General features: G+C 34.2%; 1 protein-coding gene across 1 annotated transcript in view; it reads right to left on the minus strand.

The window, feature by feature from the left end:
• LOC126822768 (two pore potassium channel protein sup-9) overlaps positions 1-22877 on the minus strand; it is a 75950-nt gene extending 53073 nt beyond the window's left edge. Inside the window, exon 1 of the mRNA XM_056103539.1 lies at positions 22119-22877. Coding sequence (XP_055959514.1) covers positions 22119-22401 — 283 coding nt within the window. The 5' untranslated portion in view covers positions 22402-22877. The remainder of the gene's footprint in view (positions 1-22118) is intronic.
• Positions 22878-25397: the final 2520 nt, after the last annotated feature.

The following is a 25397-nucleotide window of genomic DNA, read 5'->3' on the forward strand; positions in this document are numbered from 1 at the left end:
ATCACCCAAGTAAATTTTAATATAATTTCTATTCTGTTGAATTTCCACCCAGCAGTAGTTTTCTCCTGTGATCGTTGACATGCACTTTTCAGTCATTAAAGGACTGAAAGATACCCTTAGAATCTTGACGAAAGATGTGTGGATAATTCCGTACATAGTATGTTTATTACATGATTCAATATTAAAATCTGGTTTACACTTGTCGGGTGTTGGAAAGAATCGTTTGTAAATTGATACTGAATTATGGATTCTGAATAGCTCATATCAGTTTGGGATGAGATTACCCATCCCTGTTATTATAGCGACCTGGTACGGAATGAGGGGTCATCCATGGCAGTTGCATAACTGGAATACTGAGCCAAGGGGGGCGAGCATTTCATCCACGTTCGGACCCATCATCCACCCAAACCCTACAGACATCCTCTCAATTGCAATCTAAAGTTCAACCAACTAAACTTCTCAATCTGCTTCAACAATACCAATTTGCATTGCTTATTTATGTTAGCAAACTGATCAATCATGATACAGAATTCAGTTGTCTGAGCCATCCCTATTATCATTGCGACCTGATATGGAATGAGGGGGCATCCATGGCAGTTGTATAACTAGTGGCGTAACTGGTATACCGAGCCGAGGGGTGGAGGAGGGGACATTTCATCCAAGTTGGGGCCCAAAATCCACCAAAAGCCTACAGACATCCTCTCAATTGCAATCTAAAGTTCAACCAACCAAACTTCTCAATCTACTTCAACAATACCAATTTGCGTTGCTTTATGTTGGCAAAGTGATCAATCACGATACAGAATTCAGTCGTCTGAGCCAATTTACGTTCAATATAACATACAGATGCTCTTCACCCATCGCGCTTCTCTAAAAGTTCTTGATCAGCTTTAACTTATTGAAGGTCCGTCAGCTTGGGCGAGTTATATCAAGATCATTTGAGATGATAAAGGGAGTATATCTGAACTGGATAGGGCTTATTCCGAGCACAATTCATTATAAAATTCTATGAAAGATGAGTACTCATCATACAGCAGATTGGGCAAGATGTCAGATCCCGTTTCGTTGTTATCATCGGAATGGTTTGGAATCGAATAAACACGAATAATTTGTTACAAGATCATCATGTAAGTCAGCAGAAGGGATCACCAAAACTATTGATTTCTCTGTCCAAAGTTTCGAAAAAAAGAATATGCATTTGAGGAGATCATTTATTTCTTGTGCATCATCATCAGCGCCTTCTTTATGGAACTAGGAACCACTTCCAGCATGACTGACTGCTTAGTGTCAATGGCGGGGTGGGGGGGAGGGCTCCCTCCTAGACTCTCTTGGGTTTCTCCTGTATAGGCTCCGCATGAGCTAAAGGGGGTGGGGTGGGGCTTGGGATCAGTAGTGTGAATCTGTGAAGAGTGGCCCAAAACTATTTAACGTTGATCGATGTTGCTTAGATCAAGGGGGGGGGGGGGGTCACATGGATCGATCAGTAGGCCCAATTGCTGACATATGTGCCAACGCACGAGTTCGGAGAATGGGTTCCATGGTAATCTCATAGGCGCTTAGACCGATATAGATGGATATAAGGGCCCCACATAGATTGACGAGTGAGCCTTCATAGATTGGCGAGACAATGGTCCCTAAGGCATACGAGTGGGCCCAATTACATTAAAGTTGGACCGCTCTGACTTTGATTAAGGGCTCCTACGAGTAGTGTGTACCCAAATTCTTTACATTGGCGCTCTCTGGCATTAAGGACCTAATACTAATTTGGACCCATTTGGACGACATCTCCACCTAAGTTTCAGAGCCTATGGTTCAGCACAGCATTTTCATTTTGTCTCCAGGAGGCCCACCTCGACGGAAGGAAAGCCAGGAGGAGCGGCCCCTGCCCCCAACCCCTGGGGAGGTAGCCACTGTGTAGGCCTAAAACCCCAGGCTAGTCCACTCAATGTTCGGCCACCCGAAACATATGCCCACAATAGCTAAATCGTCGACAAGGGCTGTCGCATATTTATTCTTTTGTAGATAATTGGGGGCTTTTACAAATCAATTTCATAGAGATAAGATTATAATTTTCGGCGTTTGCGGGTTCACAAGGTTCTACGAACTGAAACAAAGGCCTTACATGTAACTATGGAAGTAATTTACAAAGATAGGTTGCCAGGCAACGAAACATACGCCCACAGCAGCTAACTCGTCCGGGCAGTCAACAAGAGTTGTCACATATTTTTACTTTTTTCGGTAATGAAACGTTTATAATACATTAAAATCTGATGTATTTGAGTAACAACTCATTAAGTAATTATCAGAAAACCATTAGAATTTGTTTGGTTTTTATAAAGTTTTGCCCCATGCTAACGTTTAGTATAGGAAACTTTTAACATCATGGATTTAGCTGTTCAAGTCATAAAAATTCATTGAAAATCAATATACTTATTTGTCTCAAGACCTTACACTCTGTGTATGAATCTGAAGTCAATCGGATGATAACTTTAGCTTCTAGAGGGTCACAAGGTTTTTAAAAGTGATCAAGGGCCATAACATTGGCAGTATTTATCGGAAATCGTTGAAAATCAATACGATTCTTCGCCTCATGACCTCAAACACTCTGTATCAATTTAAAGTCAATCGGATATTAACTTCAGCCTCTAGAGCATTTACAAGATTTTTTGAAGTGATCAAGGGCCATAACTCTGGCAGTAATTATCGAAAATCGCTGTAAATGAATAAACTTCTTCGTCTCATGACCTTAAACACTGTGTATAAATTTAAACTCAATCGGATATTAACTTTAGCCTCTAGAGCGTCCACAAGATTTTTCAAAGTGATCAAGGGTCATAACTCTGGCGGTAATTATCGGAAATCGCTGAAAATCAACAGGCTTCTTCGTCTAATGACCTTTAACACTGTGTATAAATTTAAAGTCAATCAGATATTAACTTTAGCCTCTAGAGCATTTACAAGATTTTTTGAAGTGATCAAGGGCCATAACTCTGGCAGTAATTATCTAAAATGGCTGAAAATGAATAAACTTCTTCGTCTCATGACCTTAAATACTGTGTATAAATTTAAACTCAATCGGATATTAACTTTGACCTCTAGAGCGTCCATAAGATTTTTTGAAGTGATCAAGGGCCATAACTCTGGCAGTAATTATCAGAAATCGCTGAAAATCAATTGGCTTCTTCGTCTCATGACCTTAAACACAGTGTATAAATTTAAAGTCAATTGGATATAAACTTTGGCCTCTAGAGCGTCCACAAGATTTTTTGAAGTGATCAAGGGCCATAACTCTGGCAGTAATTATCAGAAATCGCTGAAAATCAATAGGATTCTTTGTCTCATGACCTTAAACACTGTGTATGAATTTAAAGTCAATCGGATATTAACTTTGTCCTCTAGAGCATCCACAAGATTTTTTGAAGTGATCAAGGGCCATAACTCTGGCAGTAATTATTGGAAATTGCTGAAAATCAATAGGATTCTTCGTCTCATGACCTTAAACACAGTGTATAAATTTAAAGTCAATCGGATATTAACTTTGGCCTCTAGAGCGTCCACAAGATATTTTGAAGTGATCAAGGGCCATAACTCTGGCAGTAATTATCAGAAATCGCTGAAAATCAAGAGGCTTCTTCGTCTCATGACCTTAAACACTGTGTATAAATTTAAAGTCAATCGGATATTAACTTTAGCCTCTACTTGTGGACGCCGGACCGACGGGGGCGACGACAATATACGACCACATTTCAATGTGGGCGTATAAAAATTGGATTGCCAGGCAACGAAACATACGCCTACAGCGTCTAAGTCGTCCGAGCGGTCGACAAGAGTTGTCGCATATTTATTCCTCTGTAGGTAATTGGGGGGCCTTTACAAGACAGTTCCATACAGATCAGATTATAATTTTTGCCGTTTGAGGGTTCACAAGATTCTACAAATTGAAACAAGGGTCTCAACTCTGGAAGTAATCTACAGAAATTGTTGAAATTTGACAGGCTTTTTCGTTTCACAAATTTAAATGATGCATATAAATTTCATACATATCGGATGATAACTTTCATCATTCAAGCGTTGACAATGTTTAACAAAGTGAAACAAGGGCCATGACTCTACAAGTAATTATTGGAAATTGTTGAAATTCAATAGGATTCTTCTTTCACTAATTCAAATGATGCATATAAATTCGGTATTGATCAGATGATAACTTTCGTCATTCGAATGTTCACAAGGTTCAACAAGGTTAAACAAGGGTAACAACTCTATACTTAATTATTGGCAATTGCTGAAATTCAATAGGATTCTTCATGTCACTAATTTAAAAGATGCGAATAAATTTCATACAGATTGGATGATAAATTTTGTTGTTAGAGCATTCACAAAGTGCAACAAGGGCCATAACTCCAGAAGAAATTAACGTAAATTTTTGAAATTCAATATGATAACTCGTTTTGCTAATCTAAATGATGCACATAAATTTCATACAGATCAGATGATAACTTGTGTTGTTTGAGCATACACAAGGTTCAAAAAAGTCAAACAACTAGACGTAATTAATGAAAATTGCTGAAATTCAATAGACGTCTTCGTTTCACTAATTTAAATGATGCATATAACTTCATACAGACCAGATGATAACTTTTGTCATTAGAGCATCCACAAAGTTCAACAAAGTGAAACAAGGTTCATAACTCAATAAGAAATTAATGGAAATTATTGAAATTAAATAGGCATTTTCATCTCCCTGATGTAAACAACATATGTTATGTTCAAAACAATCAGATGATAAATGTAGCCTGATTGTAGAGTGTTCACAAGAAAGTGTGGACGGGCGGACGAATGGACGAAGGTACATGTATATACGGACGACAACAATGGCAATATACGACCACATTTCCATGTTGGCGTATAAAAATCACTAGGGTGAAATGACAAAAAACAAATTATATTAAAATTGACTTGGGTGAAAATTAAAAAAGATAAATGAAATTATTTTTCATGTCCCTTATCAGCCACCGTACATTTTGGATGAAAAAGAAAAAACAAAATAAATGTCCCTTTTTATCCATGTCTTAAAAATAAAATTAACTACAGTTAAATGAAAAAATAACAAAATATTTACTAAAAATCTGTAAATTACTTAAGACGTGCATGCAGTTTCACCTAGCTTTGCTCACTGTACCGAAAATGTACCCATTTTCCCATGGTTCTTCAATCAATATTTCCTGTATGCAAGATGAAAGATCTTTTATTCAATACTCAGATTTGGAGAGCCATAAAAGACCCTTCGAAACACCTGATAACTGCTACATTTTCTCGATTTCATCAAATAATGAAGAAAGATATGTGGCATATACAACTTCAACCTCTGCAGAATATCAATATAGGCCAGATCAGACTCGAGACGAGTCAAGGGCAACCACTCACTAGATTCTTTGATCCCCTCTCATTTGGAAATAAATAACAGCTTTTTATGGTAGTATCTATACAAAAGATCTTGAATAAAACTCTCGCTCTTTAGGAACTTGATTCAGTGAGTGAACAAAAAACATTTGGACTCTTTACAAATCGCAAGACAAAAAGGATTGAAATATCGTCAAAAGATCCTTTGTCTGTGTGTTGTAATCAACCATGTCTTTTTTTCATTCCTGTTCTATCCTTTTAGATCTTAATTTAATTAGAGCTTCATGATCGACTTCAATGCTTTGATGTGTGATTTTTTATTCTTCAAAGATTGAAAATGGAACTGCTTATATGTACATTCAATTAAAGATACATTACTTAAGAGCTAAATATGCCTATTGCAAGTCTTTCTATAGGCTTCAAATATTATAGAAACTAGACCATTATTTATATTACAAGTCCAAAATTAACTCCGATGGCATGGATACAGCTTGGATTTAAACAGTCGTCAAATCATTAAATGGCTGACATTTACAGTTAATCACTGACGTCACTACTGGAGACTGCCAATGAAAGGCCTGACAATCTAGTGTACTGTAGGCATTGAAAATGTTACTTGTTAATCAAGGATATATGGGCGGAGTTATCGTCTGTCAATCAAACGATCGGCAATTCTCGGAGAGGGTGCGAGAGAAAGTTGATGCCTATTTCTAATCCAAACTTCCAACAGTGAAAATTTCGTTCAGAATAAAGTAATTTGTCTTAAATTTTCAATATTTTCTTTTTTTATCATCTATTTTTGAAATGTTATATCAAGCATGGCCAACTCTTTATTAAAATCTTAACTAATGTATCTTGAAGAGTTTGCGATATTTGAAATGTTATAATGTTATAATTAATATATCTTAATTAATTACAGGGGGTTGGATGGCCAAATGGTTAGCATGTGAGTGCTGTATCATAAGGTCTGTCATTGAGTCAACTGCCGGGGTTTTGATTATCCGGTTATACGTGACAAGGAGTAGGGTCGGCTGTCCAACCTCGTGGGTTTTCTCCGGGCCCTTCAGTTTCCTCCCACTGCTAAAGACCCCTACGCGCAAGCAAATTATTGAAATAAAATTAAACCACATGTTAGTCCCGAAATGACCTAGTTTGTGTCGAGTGGACTTAAACTCCATTTCTCTCTCTCTCTTTTAATTAATTACATGTAGATTATACCTTTTGATGTAATTTCAGTCTTTCACTGTTAAAATCACTGTGCCCTGTACATTAATATTGAAATCAGATACATGTGTATACATGTACTACATGTATGATAGTCTTAATATAATCCTTGAGTGGCATTTAGCACATTAAAAAACACAACACAATTTATATGGAAAACAATCACTGGTTTATACATCATTTGTACTAGAAAACGATAAGAGAGTATTGGCCGAAACATCGTGCTATATGTGTATAAAGCAGTGATTGTTTTCCATATAAATTGTGTTGGATTTTTTATGATAGTCCTGATTTGACCAAGTCTACATGTATCTGTATTGTGTGGATGTTTTACTCTCCTCTCTTACTCTCGCATTTTTGGGTAGTGTGCCTTCAATGTTATTTGTTTGTACTCTATTTTTAGTATGTAATAAAATATATATGATCAATATAATGTGATATGTCTTGTTGCTGATAACATATACCATTAACAAACAGAACAAGAAAAAACTCATTCATCTTATTTTCAATCAGTGCAGAATGTAGAGATAGGAAAAATAAACATAGATATGCTTATCACTTTTATACAAGGCATGAAAAAAAGTGAATTGGATTTCAAAGATATCATTAATTCTAAACCCTGTGTGGTATTCAGTTTTAGTATGAAGCCATCATTTTTTGTGTCCATATGGTTCAAGTACTGTGTGCAGTCTACTAAATCAGCCAATCTAAAATCAGCAATTTTCGTCAAATATATATTGTCTCTCAAAACAGTAAAATAACCAACAGCGATTGATTGCATTATTGGCTAATCAATGTCCTTGATAATATAATAATGATGTAATTATCTGATATTCAAACCACTGTGTTATTTCCAGGTTTGCATACATATACATGTATTTTGCAGCAAAAGATACAATTGGTGTGTCATATGAATTTCAACACGCAGATTAATTTCTTATTTACCGTATTCTGTTTGCATAACAGAATATTGTTAACATGGAAGGACAGCCTGTCATTGGTTAACATGTTCTGTTGTTTTCACTAAGTTTGATGAAAATGATTTGATTGCCTATAAATGATATTTTGTACTACTTTATATACTTGCAATGGTAAATGATATCTTTGTTACTTATCAATGCCGTGAAGTTTTGAAACTCAGCTAACCCAGATCTCAAGAATCATTTATAGATCAACACCAAAACTCAGATCTTGAGAATCGTTATAGATCAACACTGAAACTCAGATCTTGAGAATCGTTATAGATCAACGCAGAAACTCAGATCTTGAGAATCATTATAGATCAACGCAGAAACTCAGATCTTGAGAATCATTATAGATCAACGCAGAAACTCAGATCTTGAGAATCATTATAGATCAACGCAGAAACTTAGATCTTGAGAATCATTATAGATAAACGAATCATTATACATTGTAGATCAACATTGAAAAACATATACATGTATTGTGAGCAGAAGTCTGATGTTTGCTGCATTATGCATGCAATTTAAATAAATCTGCAGAACTCTGGATGGGGTTGGCCGGTGGGGTGACCAAAGAGTCTAACACATCCACTTTAGATCATAAATTCTGTCACTGAATCAAATGCTGTGAGGTCAATTCCAGATTTTTATATGATAAGGATCACGGTCTCCTGCCTAAAGAAAATCATCAATGTAATAAGGTTTTTAGAAATATGTTAGTCCTCTCTCTCTCTCTCTCTCTCTCACTCTCTCAATGAGGGTACTCTTATTACATTTCAGGTTTATGTATCATCACTTGTTTACAAACGCTTCTGGCTTTGCAAAATAAAAGAAGGAGTTAATCAAGTTTATATGATATAAAACGTAGAAGTGTGGTTATCTTAATTTCACAAAAACCTAATTAATCGGATTTCATCTATTCAATTATGCCCAAAGCCTTTGATGTATTTACCTTAAGTCCATAACATGTATATCTGTATTACAACAGTGGTTTTTTTTTAATATGTTAAGAGCTATCTTTACTACATAAATGGCATTAAGTGTATTTTAAAACTCCTCGTGCAAGAAACAAAACCTTTTTTCCTGACTATTAGAACAATAGTATATATTGCATTTGAAAACAGGGGTAGTTACAATAGTGAGTTAGTGTAGAAAGTGCATAGGATATGTATGTACCAACAAAATTGTTGTGGACCAAAAATAAAAAAAAAACAGGGTTTGATTTTACTTTAACGTGTACCAGTTTCCTAGCAAAACAATTGATGCGAGATAGTAAAAACAGCAATTTTTTTAACAAAAATAGTGAAAAAGGGAGAAAGAAAGGTATATGTAGGGTTACTTTACACCCTAATTTAAGATAGGTTGCATATTTATTCTTTTGTAGGTAATGGAGGGCATTTACAAGACCATTTCATACGAATCAGATTATAATTTTCGTCATTTCAGGGTTCACAAGGTTCTACAAATTGAAACAAGGGCCTTAACTCTGAAAGTAATTTACAGAAATTCAACAGGCTTTTTCGTTTTATTAATTCAACTAATGCTGTCGTTACAGCGTTCACATGTTGCAACAAAGTGAAACAAGGGCCATAACTCTAGATGTAATTAACAGAAATTGCTGAAATAGGTTTCTTCGTTTCACTAATCTAAATGATGCATATTAATTTCTTATAGATCGGATGATAACTTTTGTTGTTACGCGGCTCACAAGGTGCAACAAAGTGAAGCAAGGGCCATAACTCCAGAGGAAATTATTGAAATTAACATCCTACTGAGTATTGAAATTAAATAGGCTTCTTCATCAAACTAATGTAAACAACATATATCAATTTCAAAACAATCAGATGATAAATGTAGTCTCTAGAGTGTTCACAAGAAATTGTGGATGACAGATGGACCGTCGGAGGGGCACAGGGCAATATAAAAATTACTACATGCACTCGTGACATAATATTATAACTACAAGATGTAGAAATTAAAGATTTGTATCATGATTTTTAACGTACATGTACTACCAGTATATGTATACTGTACATGTACATTGTAATTCAACAGCGATTTCTCATTCACTCAATTTATCGATCACACATAGTTAGTGAACTTCATAATAAACAGTTCTACTCCAAAAATGTTTTCTGTCTTTCAAACAAGTTTCAAATATCACCCGCTTGTTGATTCATACTAACCCATCAATTGTATGTGTATACATGTAGTTATTGCACCAGATCCTGAAAATTTGAAAGCCTCTATTCTCTATAAATGCTGTTGATGGACATTTCTATTGGATTGAAAGTTGCCACAATAAGTACTACCAATTTTAAAAGGGCATTGACACATTATGCGATCTTTGCTGGTTGGGAATATTTTCAAGAAAAGGGCAGTACCTCTATTCAAATAAATCACAATGATGCAAGGGCGTGGATTTGTCATAACTTTTTTTGGGGGGGGGGGGGGGACAGACGAACCCTGGAACCTGGAACATTACATTACCAAATGAAGCAAATAATTACAAACAGTTTACTGTACCAGTGTTATTTCAATGAAGGCTGTAACTAGGGGTAATATGATGACAATATGAAAAATTGACTACCTATATCAAAGCTGCATAAATATACTGAGCGCCATGGAAAACGCATCACTTTTTTTTCCCAAATATTTTATTACTAGGTGGTTTTGTATGTATAATATTATGCAATACTATGAACTATTGTTTCACACAATGCTCCCAAACGCAAAAAATATCGGCCCGTGTGCAAAAAAACCAAATTGCACGAGATGCACATGAAAAATCCAATATTCACGTGCAGCATTGTGTGTGAGCCCTTTAAAAGCATGTTTTCAACTTAATGTGCAGAACATGAACTGTGAAACATCAATCTGTCGTAATTTGTTGTTGGACTTTTGAAGGAATTGAGCTAGAGATGCCGACACTTACTGAAAATCAACTGAATGAAGCCATGGGAATGTCCGGGGCTGGCATGTCTACACGTGCTGTTGGCAGACACTTCAATTGTCATCAATCCACTATTGTAAGGTTGGTGGAACGAGTTACTGGATCAACACGTGACCGTCAAAGTCCTGGTTCACAACGCGTTACAACCCAGGCTCAAGACCGCTACATCCGGGTCAATCATCTGCGTGACAGATTCCGCCCAGCGACTCGAACAGGTGCAGCAGTCGTCGGAAGACAAGGACCAGTAAGTGCCAACACCGTAAGACGTCGTCCTACCGTAAGACGTAGGACTCTGCGTCAGCGGCATTTGATATGGGCTCAAGGACCCCAGACATGGAGAAGAGTAGACTAGCAAGGTGTGCTCTTCAGTGATGAGAGTGGCTTTCATCTTTATTACGCTGATGGCCGTCAATGTGTGTGGAGACGTCTTGGGGAACGTCTGGCAGACTGCTGCGTCTTCGAAACGAATCGATGGGGTGGGGGAGGTGTAATGGTGTGGGGAGGCTTCACATTTCATCACCGGACCGCCGTACACATTTGCAGGGGTCGCATTAATGCCGTAGCCTACCGTGATGATGTCTTGCAACCAATAGTTGTTCCGATGTTTCGAGCGCACCCACAACTTCAGCACTTCCGCCCGTTTTAGTATGGACTACCTGGCTGCTAACAACATCAATGTCTTGGACTGGCCAGCCATGTCTCCGGACATGGCACCGATAGAACATGTCTGGGATGAGATTGAACGCCGTCTGTATCTGAGACCACAGATGCACACGATTGCTGTTTTAGAAGCTGCTCTTGTCCAAGAATGGAACAATTTGCCCCAGGCCTTCTTTCAAACATTGGTAAATTCCATGCGACGTCGCTGCACAGCGTGCGTAAGAGCCCGTGGAGGACACACGCGCTACTGACATCTGTGTCGTACTTTTGGTTTTGACCCCTCTGACTTTGTACCGTTGATAACAGATTAAACATCCATAAGTGTACAAATGTGTTGTTATTGATGTGTTCCCATTTGAATATTGTTCACAATAAGAAGCAAAATAAATAAGATATGTTTACAGGATCATTTTGTTATACGAAAAACTAAGTGATGCATTTTCCATGGCGCTCAGTATATATGAAGTTAGGTGAATCGTTCTATGATCTGGACTGTTCTCTTTGCATATCTTGGCGACATGAAGGGGGGCATTATGCACCGCACACGCCCTCAAATGGTTCAGTCGGTTTTGCGTCATGGAGTTGCGCAGCCAAGTTTTGATACAGCACAGAGTGCTGAAGGATTGCTCGGTAAGCAGGAACTAGCAGGGTTCAGCAGCGTGAGATGAGAAGAGCTTCGACAAAAGGGAACATCTGCCTCACTTCAGGAGACATAATGAAATGAAATTTAACGTCCTACTGTTCTGCTCCTAACCTGGGCTAATGAAGAAGGGCATACGCCATACAGTGTGCTATGAGGGAAATTTTGCCCGGACAGCGGCACTTCGGCCTACTCTTATATCGAATTCCAACTGCCAAGGGATCTTTTACGTGCACGCCAATGTGTACACGGGACCTCATTTTTCGTCCAATCCAAACGACTAGACAGCTTTCCTTGTCAGCCCCTCCGTCCTGCATCACTGACAAGGGAGAACCACGCCGGAAAATCTGGATGAACTTTCTCGGCCAATGCAGGGATCGAACACCCGATCTCCAGGCTAGCGAGCTAGCGTCTTACCCACTTAGCCACGTGATCCCCTGAGACATAATGAGGAACGCTTCGTGCACAAGTGGCACTTGAAGAATGTCAATTCTTGTTTGAAGTCCTGATTCAGTTCCAGATACGTAGAAACAAGCTCACCATCATGTGGATATAAATCTGAAAATCTGTCCTGGCAATCAAAATCATGGGGGGGACAGAGACCTATTCGTCCCCTCCCCTCAGATTCTAATCCACGCCCATGCAATGATGAACTGATTTTCAACAGGAACAATCCCTAGATTAAAAATAACCAATGTAATGCGGATGTTTTATGTGATATATGTGCCAAATGGTGTTAAATGATCAGCTATAGTTTGTGTGATATATTATTAGCTAATATAATCTATGTACTGACATATATGTTACTGTTTATAAATACAACTTTGACACATTGAATAATTACTTACTATTTTTGGACAATTCTCAGTGAAGAAGATGAATTTCTCTCTGACAATAATTTATAAGCTATTTATTTTTCTTATTACTATTTTAAGCAATATGTCAAACGAATAGGTCAAGAAGAAAATCATTGACTTCAATGAATTTCCATTCAAATATTACATGTAAATAGATACTGTAATTGTGTGTTCCTGTGTCAACACATTAAACCAAAATTGAAACCTAAATTAGAAAACTGATCGCCTAATCTTTTGATTTAATAAAAGTTTAATAGTATAAAACTTGTTCCACCACCAATCCATACATGTTCATGTATAACACATCAGATCAACTCGATTCAATTACACTTTATATGTACATGTACCTAAATCAAGAGCTTCATCTCCTTTAAATCAGTCTTAAAAAAGAACTGCACAAACAACTTATAAAGAATCTGGCCCCCAGTTCACAAAGCATTCTCAGATTAAGTTAAGAATTAACTCAACTTTTAATCACTGTCTATGAGAAATATCTTTGATCCAGAAACAGAAAACTTTGCACATAATTTCTGACTGATGTATTTGATACATTAAAACAACAAAAGTTTTATAAAGAGCTATATTTTAGTTAAAATAAAGCAAACACTTTTGAGTAAATTCTTAACTAAATTGCCAGATCTTCATAAAGTTCAAACCAATAAATACATGTATTTATGAATCAGAAAAACAAAAACATAATTTTAATTAGATAGCCATCTGTTCTGTCATTTTAAATGAATAATTTGTCCAGTACGTACAGTGATCATAGCTATTTCACATAATAACAACAGGTGGACTTAAATGACCTTTAAGCACTTAATAGAGGTCTTTGCAGGTTGGTAAAAAGATTTTTTTTTTCGATTTAATGTAATTTGACTATAATAGGGTTTTACATGTATTGTGCATGTTCCTTAGGTTGTATGTAAAATTGATACATCGATTTAACAAAATATTGTGAAAGCACAATTAATGTTTATAATATACAGTCTATTCTTCTTCATGAGCTTTGCAAAAGGGAATAATCATACACATTTTATATGCATGTACATGGATATACACTGTACATGTATTATATGGTCAGTGCTCACTCTGGGTTTCATTTTTTTTCCGCCAAATTTTCATTTGAATTTATTAGACATATATTTTCTCCGCCAAAATAAAGAACAAATATCTATTAGATTTTTTCAGTATTTTTTTTTTACATAAGTACATACAATACACATATTATGATATTACAATTTACAAGATCTACCTTTTCAGTATGCGCTTGAACAAAAATGGATAATCGAGACTATGTTCTTTTATTGTACCGACTTTAGTAATGATGATCGAGGCTAGGCATAAAATTCAAAAGCTAATATCGCGGTCTATAAGAGCTGATCATGTCAGTATCATCTGTAGACTTGGAGCATTTTGGTGGTGATATACTAAAATAATCTGACATTCTTCTATCGGACGTTGACGAAGGCTGTTCAATTTTTCGCTTACGGCCCATGGCATGTGATTTGATGATAACTGACTTTCGACAACCCAAAGAATATATACGCAATTATAAACTGTAACAACAAACCTGGCTTCATTTATTAACGATACAAGCAACAGGAGTAAGAAAAAGATAAAACAGACGTCATAATTCAATAATCCCAAACAAATCAAACGAGTATTATTCACAGTGTCCGCCATTTTGAATATAAAGAAACCATCAAAAGAGTCACCGATTCGTATTTGAAGACAAATAATTAAATCTTTTGTCTCTTAATTAGTTTATTACTACTCTTACTGTAAATACTAATCATCACTAATCCGAGATTGATCAAGAGACAAAAGATATCTCTATTATTGGCACCTAATTGATTGATAACTGAACCAGCAAAGCGCAAAATAAACTGCAACGTGTATATATGCACGGCGTGGAAATCAAAGCTTTGTGGCAAGAAAAATTTATCGCCACGGTTAAAAAAGAATTGCCATACAGGAAAAAATTATCGCCAAAGATTTCGTCAGATTGAATATTTTATCGCCAAAATTATATTTTTATCGCAATTGGCAGCAATGGCGATCGACAGCGTGAGCGCTGTATATGGTGCCAAGGGCTTTCAAGTGAAAAATTAATTAAAAAAATTTAAAAATCAAATTAAAGGGACCATCCCGAGTCTCAGAAATAAAAGTTAGTGTATGTATGAAATTTAAACGCCAAACAATTGAGGAATAGTGTATTTACCTTGTCTGAAAATTTCAGCTCAAAATATTGAGTCATTTGGACGTGAACTTCAAAACTGCTTATCCGAACATGTAACCGTTTTGAGATTTTGGGTCAATTTTTTCCTTGGGTGACCTGATAATCTATTACCATTTCTATAGAGGACAAAACAGTGTGTGATGCATGTGATGTACTTGATAACAACTGGTAAATTTCACCTACACGTTATTTTTATAAAATAAAAGTCTGGTTTTATCCAGACACCGTATAATATAGCTTGGGACAACGGTCTACATTTCCAGATGAAGACTGATAGGTTTAAGTTGTTTGAAAACGTATCACGTATATTGAGTTAGTTGCTCGGCCCTAAGGTAGAAGTTTTAAAGGGCTTTGCACACAAATTAAGCAGTTTTATTCTCCAAAATATAATCGAAATCAGCCCTTTTAAACCCAAATAAATCAAATCTCAAAACCATAAAATAACATAAAATTAGGATAAAAATTAAAATTCAATTCAATTCATTTTTTTCTTTAAAAATTAAAAGATTCTGTATGGTTTTAAACCATGTTGGAACTTTCCTTTGTTATATATGTACATGTAAACTATCGCATTGCTTAATAGACACATGCAGGCACCATCAATAAATACAACACTTGATAAGAAATTTATATGGTTGAATATATATAGTTATTGAAAATTATTGTGTAGATAGTGTTACAAAAATGGATATCAATAACAGACAAGTGATTAGTTAATAAAATAAGTTCTGTGATCCAACATCAAAAGATGATTCATGTTCTATTTTATCTAACATATATATACATTGTATATAAATCATTAAATGATAAATATATTCAATATACATCATGTATCATATTTCATCTATACATCTATATAATATCAATTATAGCTATAAATAAAATAAAGTAGACTATCAGTCCTGTCCTGGCTGTACATGTAAGCTCGATAATTCACAGGCTACCATTCAATTCAGAAATGGGGAATTACAGCCCAATAATACACATATGACAATAAAATTACCACTATTACAAGACTTTTCCAAATTCAGCCTATTTTATCCAAGAACCCACCAAGCAATCAACATTTTCTACTATAAAATAATGATAGACCATATGTATTAGTTTGACGAAACTTTAATCATTTAAATCTTTTCTTTTGAACAATAACATTCATGTTTGACCTATGAATTATCAAATAAAACTACAAGAACCATCTTACACCTCCACAATGTTTTTTGATATTCAATGTTCATACTGATGTCCAAAATAAACTACATGTACATGTATACCAAGGCTTTGAATAAAAATAAAAATGAATAGTAAAAGAAACTACATGCATTCAAAGACTTTGAGAGAGTTTGGAATATAAATGAATACTAAAAAAAAGTCAGTTCAAAGTTAAGATACATGTAGCTTTGGAAAACTATTCAAATTTGAATATTAGTGTGAGCACTATATAGATGTGTATATAGTATCTAATGTTTTTGTTTGTCTTGTTACAGAGTTCTCCATTTGTTATAAAGTATATGACATCAGAGTATGAATATTATCCAATGGGTGATTATCACTATGTAATAACATACAGGTGATATAATCCGTACAGATAATAGACCACTTTTATTGATCTAAGTATTCATCAGACGGACAAAATCAATTAATACTATTCTTCATTAACAAGCTCTCAATTACTGTTAATTGACTGCATATGTGTTAATCACTAGTCTTGTAGATACTGACCTTTTGTGATCTCTACGTTATGAAATCAGCAATTCATTTAGTTCTAGTCGCTAAGCTTTCATTATTATCCAGGCCTAGGTTCACTATTACATGTACTTTATTGAAATGGCAATCTATAGAGTAATTTCAGAATCTGTCCACTAAATTTTTCCAAAACTATAGATATATATGTATATCTACATGTACCTGGACTGTACCGCTTAAAATTTGCTGAAACCTTGCAGTGGTAAACCAGAGTCTTTAGAATTATAGTGGATCAACTAAATATCAACTCTGAAGCAATTGGTAACCTGCAGTAATCATATTAATGACTTAATAAAATAATTCAAACAGCTGCATTTGTGCTGAATTTCCACTTCTAATCATCTAAGCACTTTATACATGTACATGTATCTAGGTGGACATCATTTTTCTCTAGAATCCCAACGAGTTTGAACAGATGTGCCTATTGACGGACTTAAAGGGGCATTTCTGAATTTGAAAAGTATATCTGGCAATATCCCTTTAATTAATCTAAGGTAGTCTTGTTTTTTTACATTTAACTCCCCTAAAAGCCTTTTACCCCTCTCTGATTTGGATATGCTCACATGTTATATCAATATGAACAAGATGACTAGTCATCATCATCCCGCGCCCTTGCACTTGTTTGGAAGGCATAAGAAAAAACAACTTCTTGGAATATCAATGGGGCTAGTCAGAAGATTCATACTCTGATCACAGTAGCTCGGCAAGGCACGGTCGCTACTCCCTGTAAGGTTCGCACAATAACCTTTGCCTACCTCAATCCGCTGCTGTATGTTAAACATTAAGATTAACATCAGAAAATAAAATACTATAATAGTTTGATGTTTGTACACAGTTTCAAAAATATTTCTTGAACGGATAACGAAATCGAGATGGAAGGACGGTCATCAGAAAATAAAATAATAGGTTGATGAATGTAAAAGTGTTATAAAAGTATCTTGAACAGTTTCTGAAAAATGCTCTAGAATAATAATTACATATATTGTATATACCAAAGTCAAATGTGTAGTAATAATTCAAAAATCATTCAACAGAGAAATTTGTTTCCATAGAAACACAAAAATTATTAAATCCGACAAATGTCTAATTAGCATAAGGCACAACTACTGTAATAGGTTGATGTGTGTGCAAAGTTTCAAAAAGATATCTTGAACGGTTATGAGAAATGCTCTGGAAACAAAACTATACATAAAAATTATGTCAAATTTGTTTCCATGGAAACACAAAAATGATTAAATCCAAGAAATTCCAGATGAGTAAAAGGTACAACTACTGTCATAGGTTGATGTTTGTACAAAGTTTCATGTAGATATCTTGAATGGTTTATGAGATATGCTCCAGAAACAAAATTGAACACCAAAAACTGATACAAATTTGTTTCCATGGAAACAGAAAACTTATTAAATCCCAGAAATTCCAAATTAGCAAAAGAAACAACTACTATAATAAGTTAATGTTTGTACAAAGTTTCATGAAGATATCTTGAATGGTTTATGAGATATGCTACGGAAACAAAATTGTACACCAAAAACTAAGTCAAATTTGTTTCCATGGAAACACAAAAAATATAAATCCAAGAAATTCTGAAATAGCAAAAGGCACAACTACTGTAATAGGTTGATGAGTGTACAAGTTTCAAAAGATATCTTGAACGGTTTATGAGACGACGGACGGACAGACACAGATGGACACACAGAGTCCATTTCAATATCCTTCCCTAACTTTGTCGGGGCGGGATAACAACCCAACAGCTAAAACCTCAATGACTGCCGTGAGTAGTGTACAGCTGAAAAAATTTTGGCATTGACAATAAAATGACTAATACCAAATGTAGTAATAAACAACTGAACAATTAAAGTATTTATTTCAACAAGCACACCTGGCATTCCTGACAAAACATCAATGACCAATCAATACCTAGATCTTGTAGACTTGATTAATTTCTATATTTATTTAGATGTACATCCACTGACCAAATCTCAAGTGCTAAACAAAGTGATCAATAACTAGAAATAATCTATACTGGGACATCACTATGTGTAAATGGCTGGTTTCAGTATAAGGTGGGTGTTGGGAAACATCAGCAGATCTCAACCCTACAGTAGAATATGAGGACTTATAATAATAAAGTGGGTCCTCCTCACTATAATGAAGGTATCAATGGATCCCAAATCATTGTTATATACATGTATGAACCTGGGATGGAAATGACCACACTTGACGCAATTACATGTACAGATCATATCACCTAAAGTGTATGTACATGTACGAGATGTTAAACTCCATTTCCCTTTCAGTTATTTCCATTGTCAAGTCCCAAATTTATTAAAGTACCAGTAATTTATTCTACAGGACAGTCAGAGAGTTTTTAATTTTAAGAAAATCAGATTTTAAAATAAGTAAGCTCAATGATAGGTTAGCTTCAAGGTGACCAAAGTATGGTGTTGAAGAGACTTTAAACATCAGGAATTTGAAAACAAGATGGTAGAAACACTGCTGTCTAACTGAATGTTACTCTCAAGATGACTTAAGTAATCCTTTTATATAAAGCTTATTAAGTACGGATGCATGTATATACACTGTCGATTTGTTGCTGATCCTCTTGATGCACAGAATCCAGACTCTTAATTCAATCCAATCAAACAAGCGACAATGTCAGTCTAACCCTCTGATGTTAAAGCGACATGATAATCAGGTCTTTAAATGCTTATAAAGACTTGATCAGCCAGACTAATCTACTAGTCAATATAGATACATCTTTCTATCTCTGTTCAAATTACTACATCCCTTTCAACGTCTCACAGTCAGACATTGATTGAACTTTTCCCCTCTTTTTCTTTCCCTTTCTTCAGTAAAATCTGTTTTTGCCAGATCAAATAATACCCAGTCTACAAACTGTGATTTAAATAAACCCAAGTCTTCTGTTTTCAGATAGACAATTTAAATCACTTCCGATCATCAGACCAATATTGAATTTTTGTGTGTATCAGAACTGTCGTCCGTTTTTGTTAAATAACATGATGAAAAATGATACCAAGTTATAATCATCAATTTAAAGTTATTTTCTAGCCTGTTTTGTTACTTATCGTAAGCATCTGACTCTTTCCCTTTATCGTTTTGATATTTCACACATATTTCTGTTCCAAGGAAACCTTATGTACTATAAAACAATGATCGAAAGCCAAACCATTTTACTTTCCAGTGACATGTCTCTGACCTTTCTACATGATTAAAAAACTTTCTTTCTAGAATAAGATGCAAACATGTACAATCTAAATTAAACATCTATTGGTGAAACTGTAGAGTCAACTCAATTCAAATCAAAAAATGGTTGCACTGGCCTAACAATTGAACACGGAAGTAAGTTTTGTACTAAATTTAACACTGGTTGATCTCTTTGATATTAAATAAACCATAAAACCATATACACCAGAGATTAAAACTATAAAGTTTTCTTGTCGTATTTTTTTAATGTAAAGTTTATGAGATATTTTATCTATCAAGCTGTTTTATACATGTAGATGTTAGTGCTGGTGTAACACAGTAAATGTAAAGTGTATGGTGACTCCTGAAACTTGTTCTGCTATACACTAGCTACAAGAGGTTATTACAACCAAGCTAAGGTCACAGAAATATTAAAAATTAAAGTATCATTTTTTTTTAAACTTCAGTTGGTCAGGAAGTTAATGGTAAATTTCTGAGGCTTATACACGTAGGTGTATATACATGTACACTTCAGTTGGTCATGAAGTTAATGTAAAGTTTATGAGATATTTTATCTATCAAGCTGTTGTTAGTGCTGGTGTAACACAGTAAATGTAAAGTGTATGGCGACTCCTGAAACCATTTCTGCTATACACTAGCTACAAGAGGTTATTACAACCAAGCTAAGATCACAGAAACATTAAAGTAGCATGTATACATGTACACTTCAGTTAGTCATGAGGTTTATAGGTGTATTATACTTCAGTTAGTCATGAGGTTTATAGGTATTTACACTTCAGTTGGTAATGAGGTTTATTGGTGAAAACACTTTCATGTAGAAATTCCCATCTACAGTGGCGCTTTCCTGCGATCTTGCATATGCACGGAAAGCATTGTTTACCATTTAAGGCAGTGCTTACTACAAACTTAGTAAAAGTGTTGATTTTGGCGCCATGTATGTGTAAACAGCCAAGTAGGCCAATAACAGACATGATAATACGCAGAAGTTGGCTATGCCTTTTTACGAGTGATTAAACTGCCAATGTAGTTTTAAAATACCATTTTATAAAGAAGAAAACGATGTTTCGACATCACAAACTATTCTTATTTTGGATGCTTTGCTTTCATTTGCTGCCATATAAACGAAGACATTAATTTTGGAGGAATATTATTGGCATAAATTTGAAGCAGATGCGAGTCAGCACGCTTTCATTCTATCCTTTTTAAGAAAAGACACAATTATGTAGGAATATTACTGACATAAATTTGAATACCATACAGGAATTAAATATGAAAATTAGCAAGGTGCACCCATTTTGATGACACATGATTTTTAATTGTGGTCCGAACCTGTTTGCTTAAATAACGATAAAAGTCATGCCCCTTTATTTTCGATAAAAATGTCCAACAACAAAATATTTTAAATAGCAACACCAAGTGGAACACATGTCTAAATAGGTAAATGTACATGTAATCAACATTTCTTTAATGGGCATATTCAGAAATGCAGAGATCATGTGGAGTAAATGTTGACTAAAATTTATTTAACTCACAACATTCACCTAATGAACATCTACCCCACGTTTCAACATTTTACCTCACTTAGAAGCACCAAAAGTTATAGTTATTGTGTGCCAAATAGTGTGACAGACTTAAGGCCGGACAGATGTCCCCTGTTTTCTTCAAATAAGCTTATACATGTACCAGTGCTGGATTAACCATAAGGCAAACAAGGCACATGCCTTAGGGCCAGCCAAAAATCCAGGCCACAAAATAATAAAGTAAAACTTTTTTGATAATTATCAGGTGCTACTTATAGTAAATACAGTACTGTCAATGTTCTGAATTTGTTTGTAATAAATTTTCTGTTGCTAAATTTAACTTAATTCCTTTTGTCAATGAGCCCAACATATCTGTATTTTTCAGGCCACCTATCAAAATGTGCCTTAGGGCCAGCAGACCCTTAATCCAGCACTGACATGTACAATGTATATGTAGCTGGAAATAAAAATATTAGTAACACAAAAAGTACAAAAATACATGTATGTAATACATGTATAATAAATCATGTTTTTAAAATATCATAAAAGTCGTTATTATTGCTGCAATAAAAAATATAAATCTGTTCAATTTTAACATAAAGTTAGAAAGTGGGACAACCTGTATAGTTGTTTAATATTTGTCACCACTTTCTACCCAGTGCACTTTCTGAATTAGATAACTAAATCGTACTTACCGATTGTTGTGATCACAGTTAGCGCAAAATAAAACGCTCCAGCAAATTTCCACTGCGTACCTGCCTTATATGGCACAGTATGAATAATATTCCATCGAAGACGGAAAAAGTCTGCATCTGTCATGTTGTACTTTTCGCGTAAAGCGTGCTCCTCGCTAAGTAGTCTTTGTCGATTCTCCACTTCGAATTCTGACTCCAGGGCGTCAAAAACAGCCGCTCCAACTAGTAGATATGTAAACGTACAAACGATTAGAGATAAAGTTCTCACGTTCTGTTTCTTCATTGTGTGGGAAATACACAGTTATTTCCCTTGGTTATCACATCAAGCACACTTATCCCCTTTTTGACCGCATTAATCACAGATAATTAAAAGCAGTTTAATTAATAAATTCGCAAAGGTTTTTTTACATGAAGATGAATTATCTCTTTATTGATACATACTTTCATTGAATACCTTTATTATTGTAATTTTGTAGGCTTGATGAATTATGTCCCTTTCAACACTTAAATCAAGCAGTTATCTTACTTTCTAATATTAAAATAAAAATAATGCGCTTTTTTTATCCCAATATCAAAAAATAAAACAGGATTCCTGAAACAGTCCACAAAAATTATATTCCTTTAAGTGTCAGTACCTTTAAGGGCAAACCTACAATCTTCTAAATTCACAAAATTGTCTTCTGTGATCAAAATAATGGCTTCTAATGTATGTTACATGTACCTGTTTATGGATGGAATGCCACACCGATGAATATACCAAACGTTGAATTGATTTCTAAAAAAACAAATTATATATCTCATTAACATACAATTTTCTAGTAATTTATAATCATAGAAACTGAATATTGGAGTAGAAATAATAGTAGAATCCCACACTGTCATATAATTTGGCTTGTAAAACACTCCTGCATCTATATACTAAAATAGTAATTTCTCTTACTCATAACTAATAGCATACATAGTTCTAACTGATTTTAGTTATTGAACTGGAACTACACAGTTCTATGGAATACAATTACTCTGCATATTACTGAGCGACCACTGGTTTTCTGTATTCTTTATCAAGCAAATGATGTACATGTAGAAGTCATGAAGTAATACACAGTGATAGTATTCCATAGAATTGTATGTTGTATTATTGTGTACTGATAACCAAGTACATACATATATATTTTTTGTTTTTGTAAAAACATAAAACTTACCTCAAATGCTAGATTTCAAGAATTAACTTAATTTCAAAATAAGCTTAAATTGATAAAATTAAGAAATAAGAAATTTACCCAAAAGGCACTGATGAGAGAATCAAAACAATTATTAATATTTCTCCTAAATTAATGAAATTATCTCAGATGAGATTTAAAAAAATATTTCACCTAAATCAATAAAATTACCTCAGATCAGAGGTTTCAAAAACTTAATAACTTTGAAACATGTCCCATAAATTAAACAAAATAAACAAATAAAAATTTACCTCGGATCACAATTTCAATTTAGGGACTAATTACATTTCAATTGTTCATGTTGAATTAACTGAGCTGAATATATATTTTCATCCAAATTTAATGTACATGCATGTAATAAATATTGAGCATTTGCATATAAAATTTACACATACACATATCTCAAGTGTAAAACCTTAAAGCGATATTACCCCTTTGAATATGGAAATAAATGCTAATTTTACCTTATATTCAAAATGATCCTTGACTCGCATAATTATCGAAAACGAAAACAACAACCCTTGTCTTCTAAACTCTTTGAAAGCCACTACACATACATGTAGCTATGGAATTATTCAGATCTATCTCAAAATTTGAACACAATCCAACTCGAATATCCCCCATGGAACAATTGTTTTAAATAGAAAATCTGTACATCATTAATGATCTCTAAAAAGCTAATGTCTCTTTAAAACCTAACTGAATCATATAAAATAGAAAATTATTATTGCTGTGAGATATTTTGTCCTTGTTTCTGGTGAATAATATTGTTTTCATCAAGTGTTTAAAGACCATGTGATCAATAACGCACCATATGTTACGAGATATAAACCTCCATTTTATATACGACAATTTTTCTATAGTTTCAACTGATTGGTTACTGATAAATATCGTTTATTATAATAAATATGTATGCAGCCTCTGAGTTCAAGAGTTCAACACAGTCAACGTTATTATTGAATAGATACATGTATTCCAAAGTAATATAGAAATATTTGAAACTTTATCAATATTAAGCAAGTACTGAAATATACCGACAGCCTATAGAAACTTTGTTACAGTTTTTATTTCCATATATGTTTTTTCAATATGTTTTGTGGTTTATTCACTCGTCTCTCCGATTTAATTTATCGGATACATCGTGATTATTTGTGTAAGCGATTATTTAATTATAGATTCATATAATTTTTCTAGGGACATAAAGTTTCAGTATATACTTACATGTATACAAATACATGTAGATTACAGAGGTAAAGGCCTGTCCTCACATAGGTCTACCATTAATTTTCATAAATAAGGTTTTGGGGCTTACTCTTTCTAAGCTTATTCAATAAATCTTACATTTCAAATAAATTATGAACTACAACCCCCCCAAAATAATTCAAATTTCATGTTACTCTAGATTCAATATTTAGTTAAAGAATTCTGACATCCTATTTTAATATTTGCATAAAACATACATGTAATTCTTACGTTTATATTTTATTAGATAAATGCAATAATCTAAATTAAATACTAAAAGAAGCATATTTTCTTGAAGCTTGTACATGTATGTGTGTATTTTGGTCTTTTTCCGGATATTCAATACATTGCATCACAAAAAAAAACAGAATTGAGACATTATACTGGGTGATATTACTTGTATTTACTGTTACAATCTATAAAAGTCATTAGATTGCATCAAGATTCTGTATATAAAAAATTACTTATACTGTATGTCATTATTTTTACTTTTACTGTATGTCATTATTTTTAGGGTCACTCTCGAAAATTATCATTTTGAGCTTTCTTGATCAAGGTACACATAATTCATCTACATGTACCTGTATATTTTCCATTTACTAAAATTTACTGTAAATATACACATCAACCTACATTGTACTTGTACATCAATGTACCTGTACATGTACATGTACCTGTACATGTACATGTACCTGTACATCAATGTACCTGTACCTGCATTTAATTAGTATACAGACATTTGTATAGAATTGAACAGTTTGATCTTTTTTTTAAATAATTGTTATTACACAGTTAACACAATTTTTTCAAGATAAAA

The sequence above is a fragment of the Patella vulgata genome, chromosome 1 (assembly GCF_932274485.2).
Source record: "Patella vulgata chromosome 1, xgPatVulg1.2, whole genome shotgun sequence".
Taxonomy (NCBI): Eukaryota; Metazoa; Mollusca; class Gastropoda; family Patellidae; genus Patella; species Patella vulgata.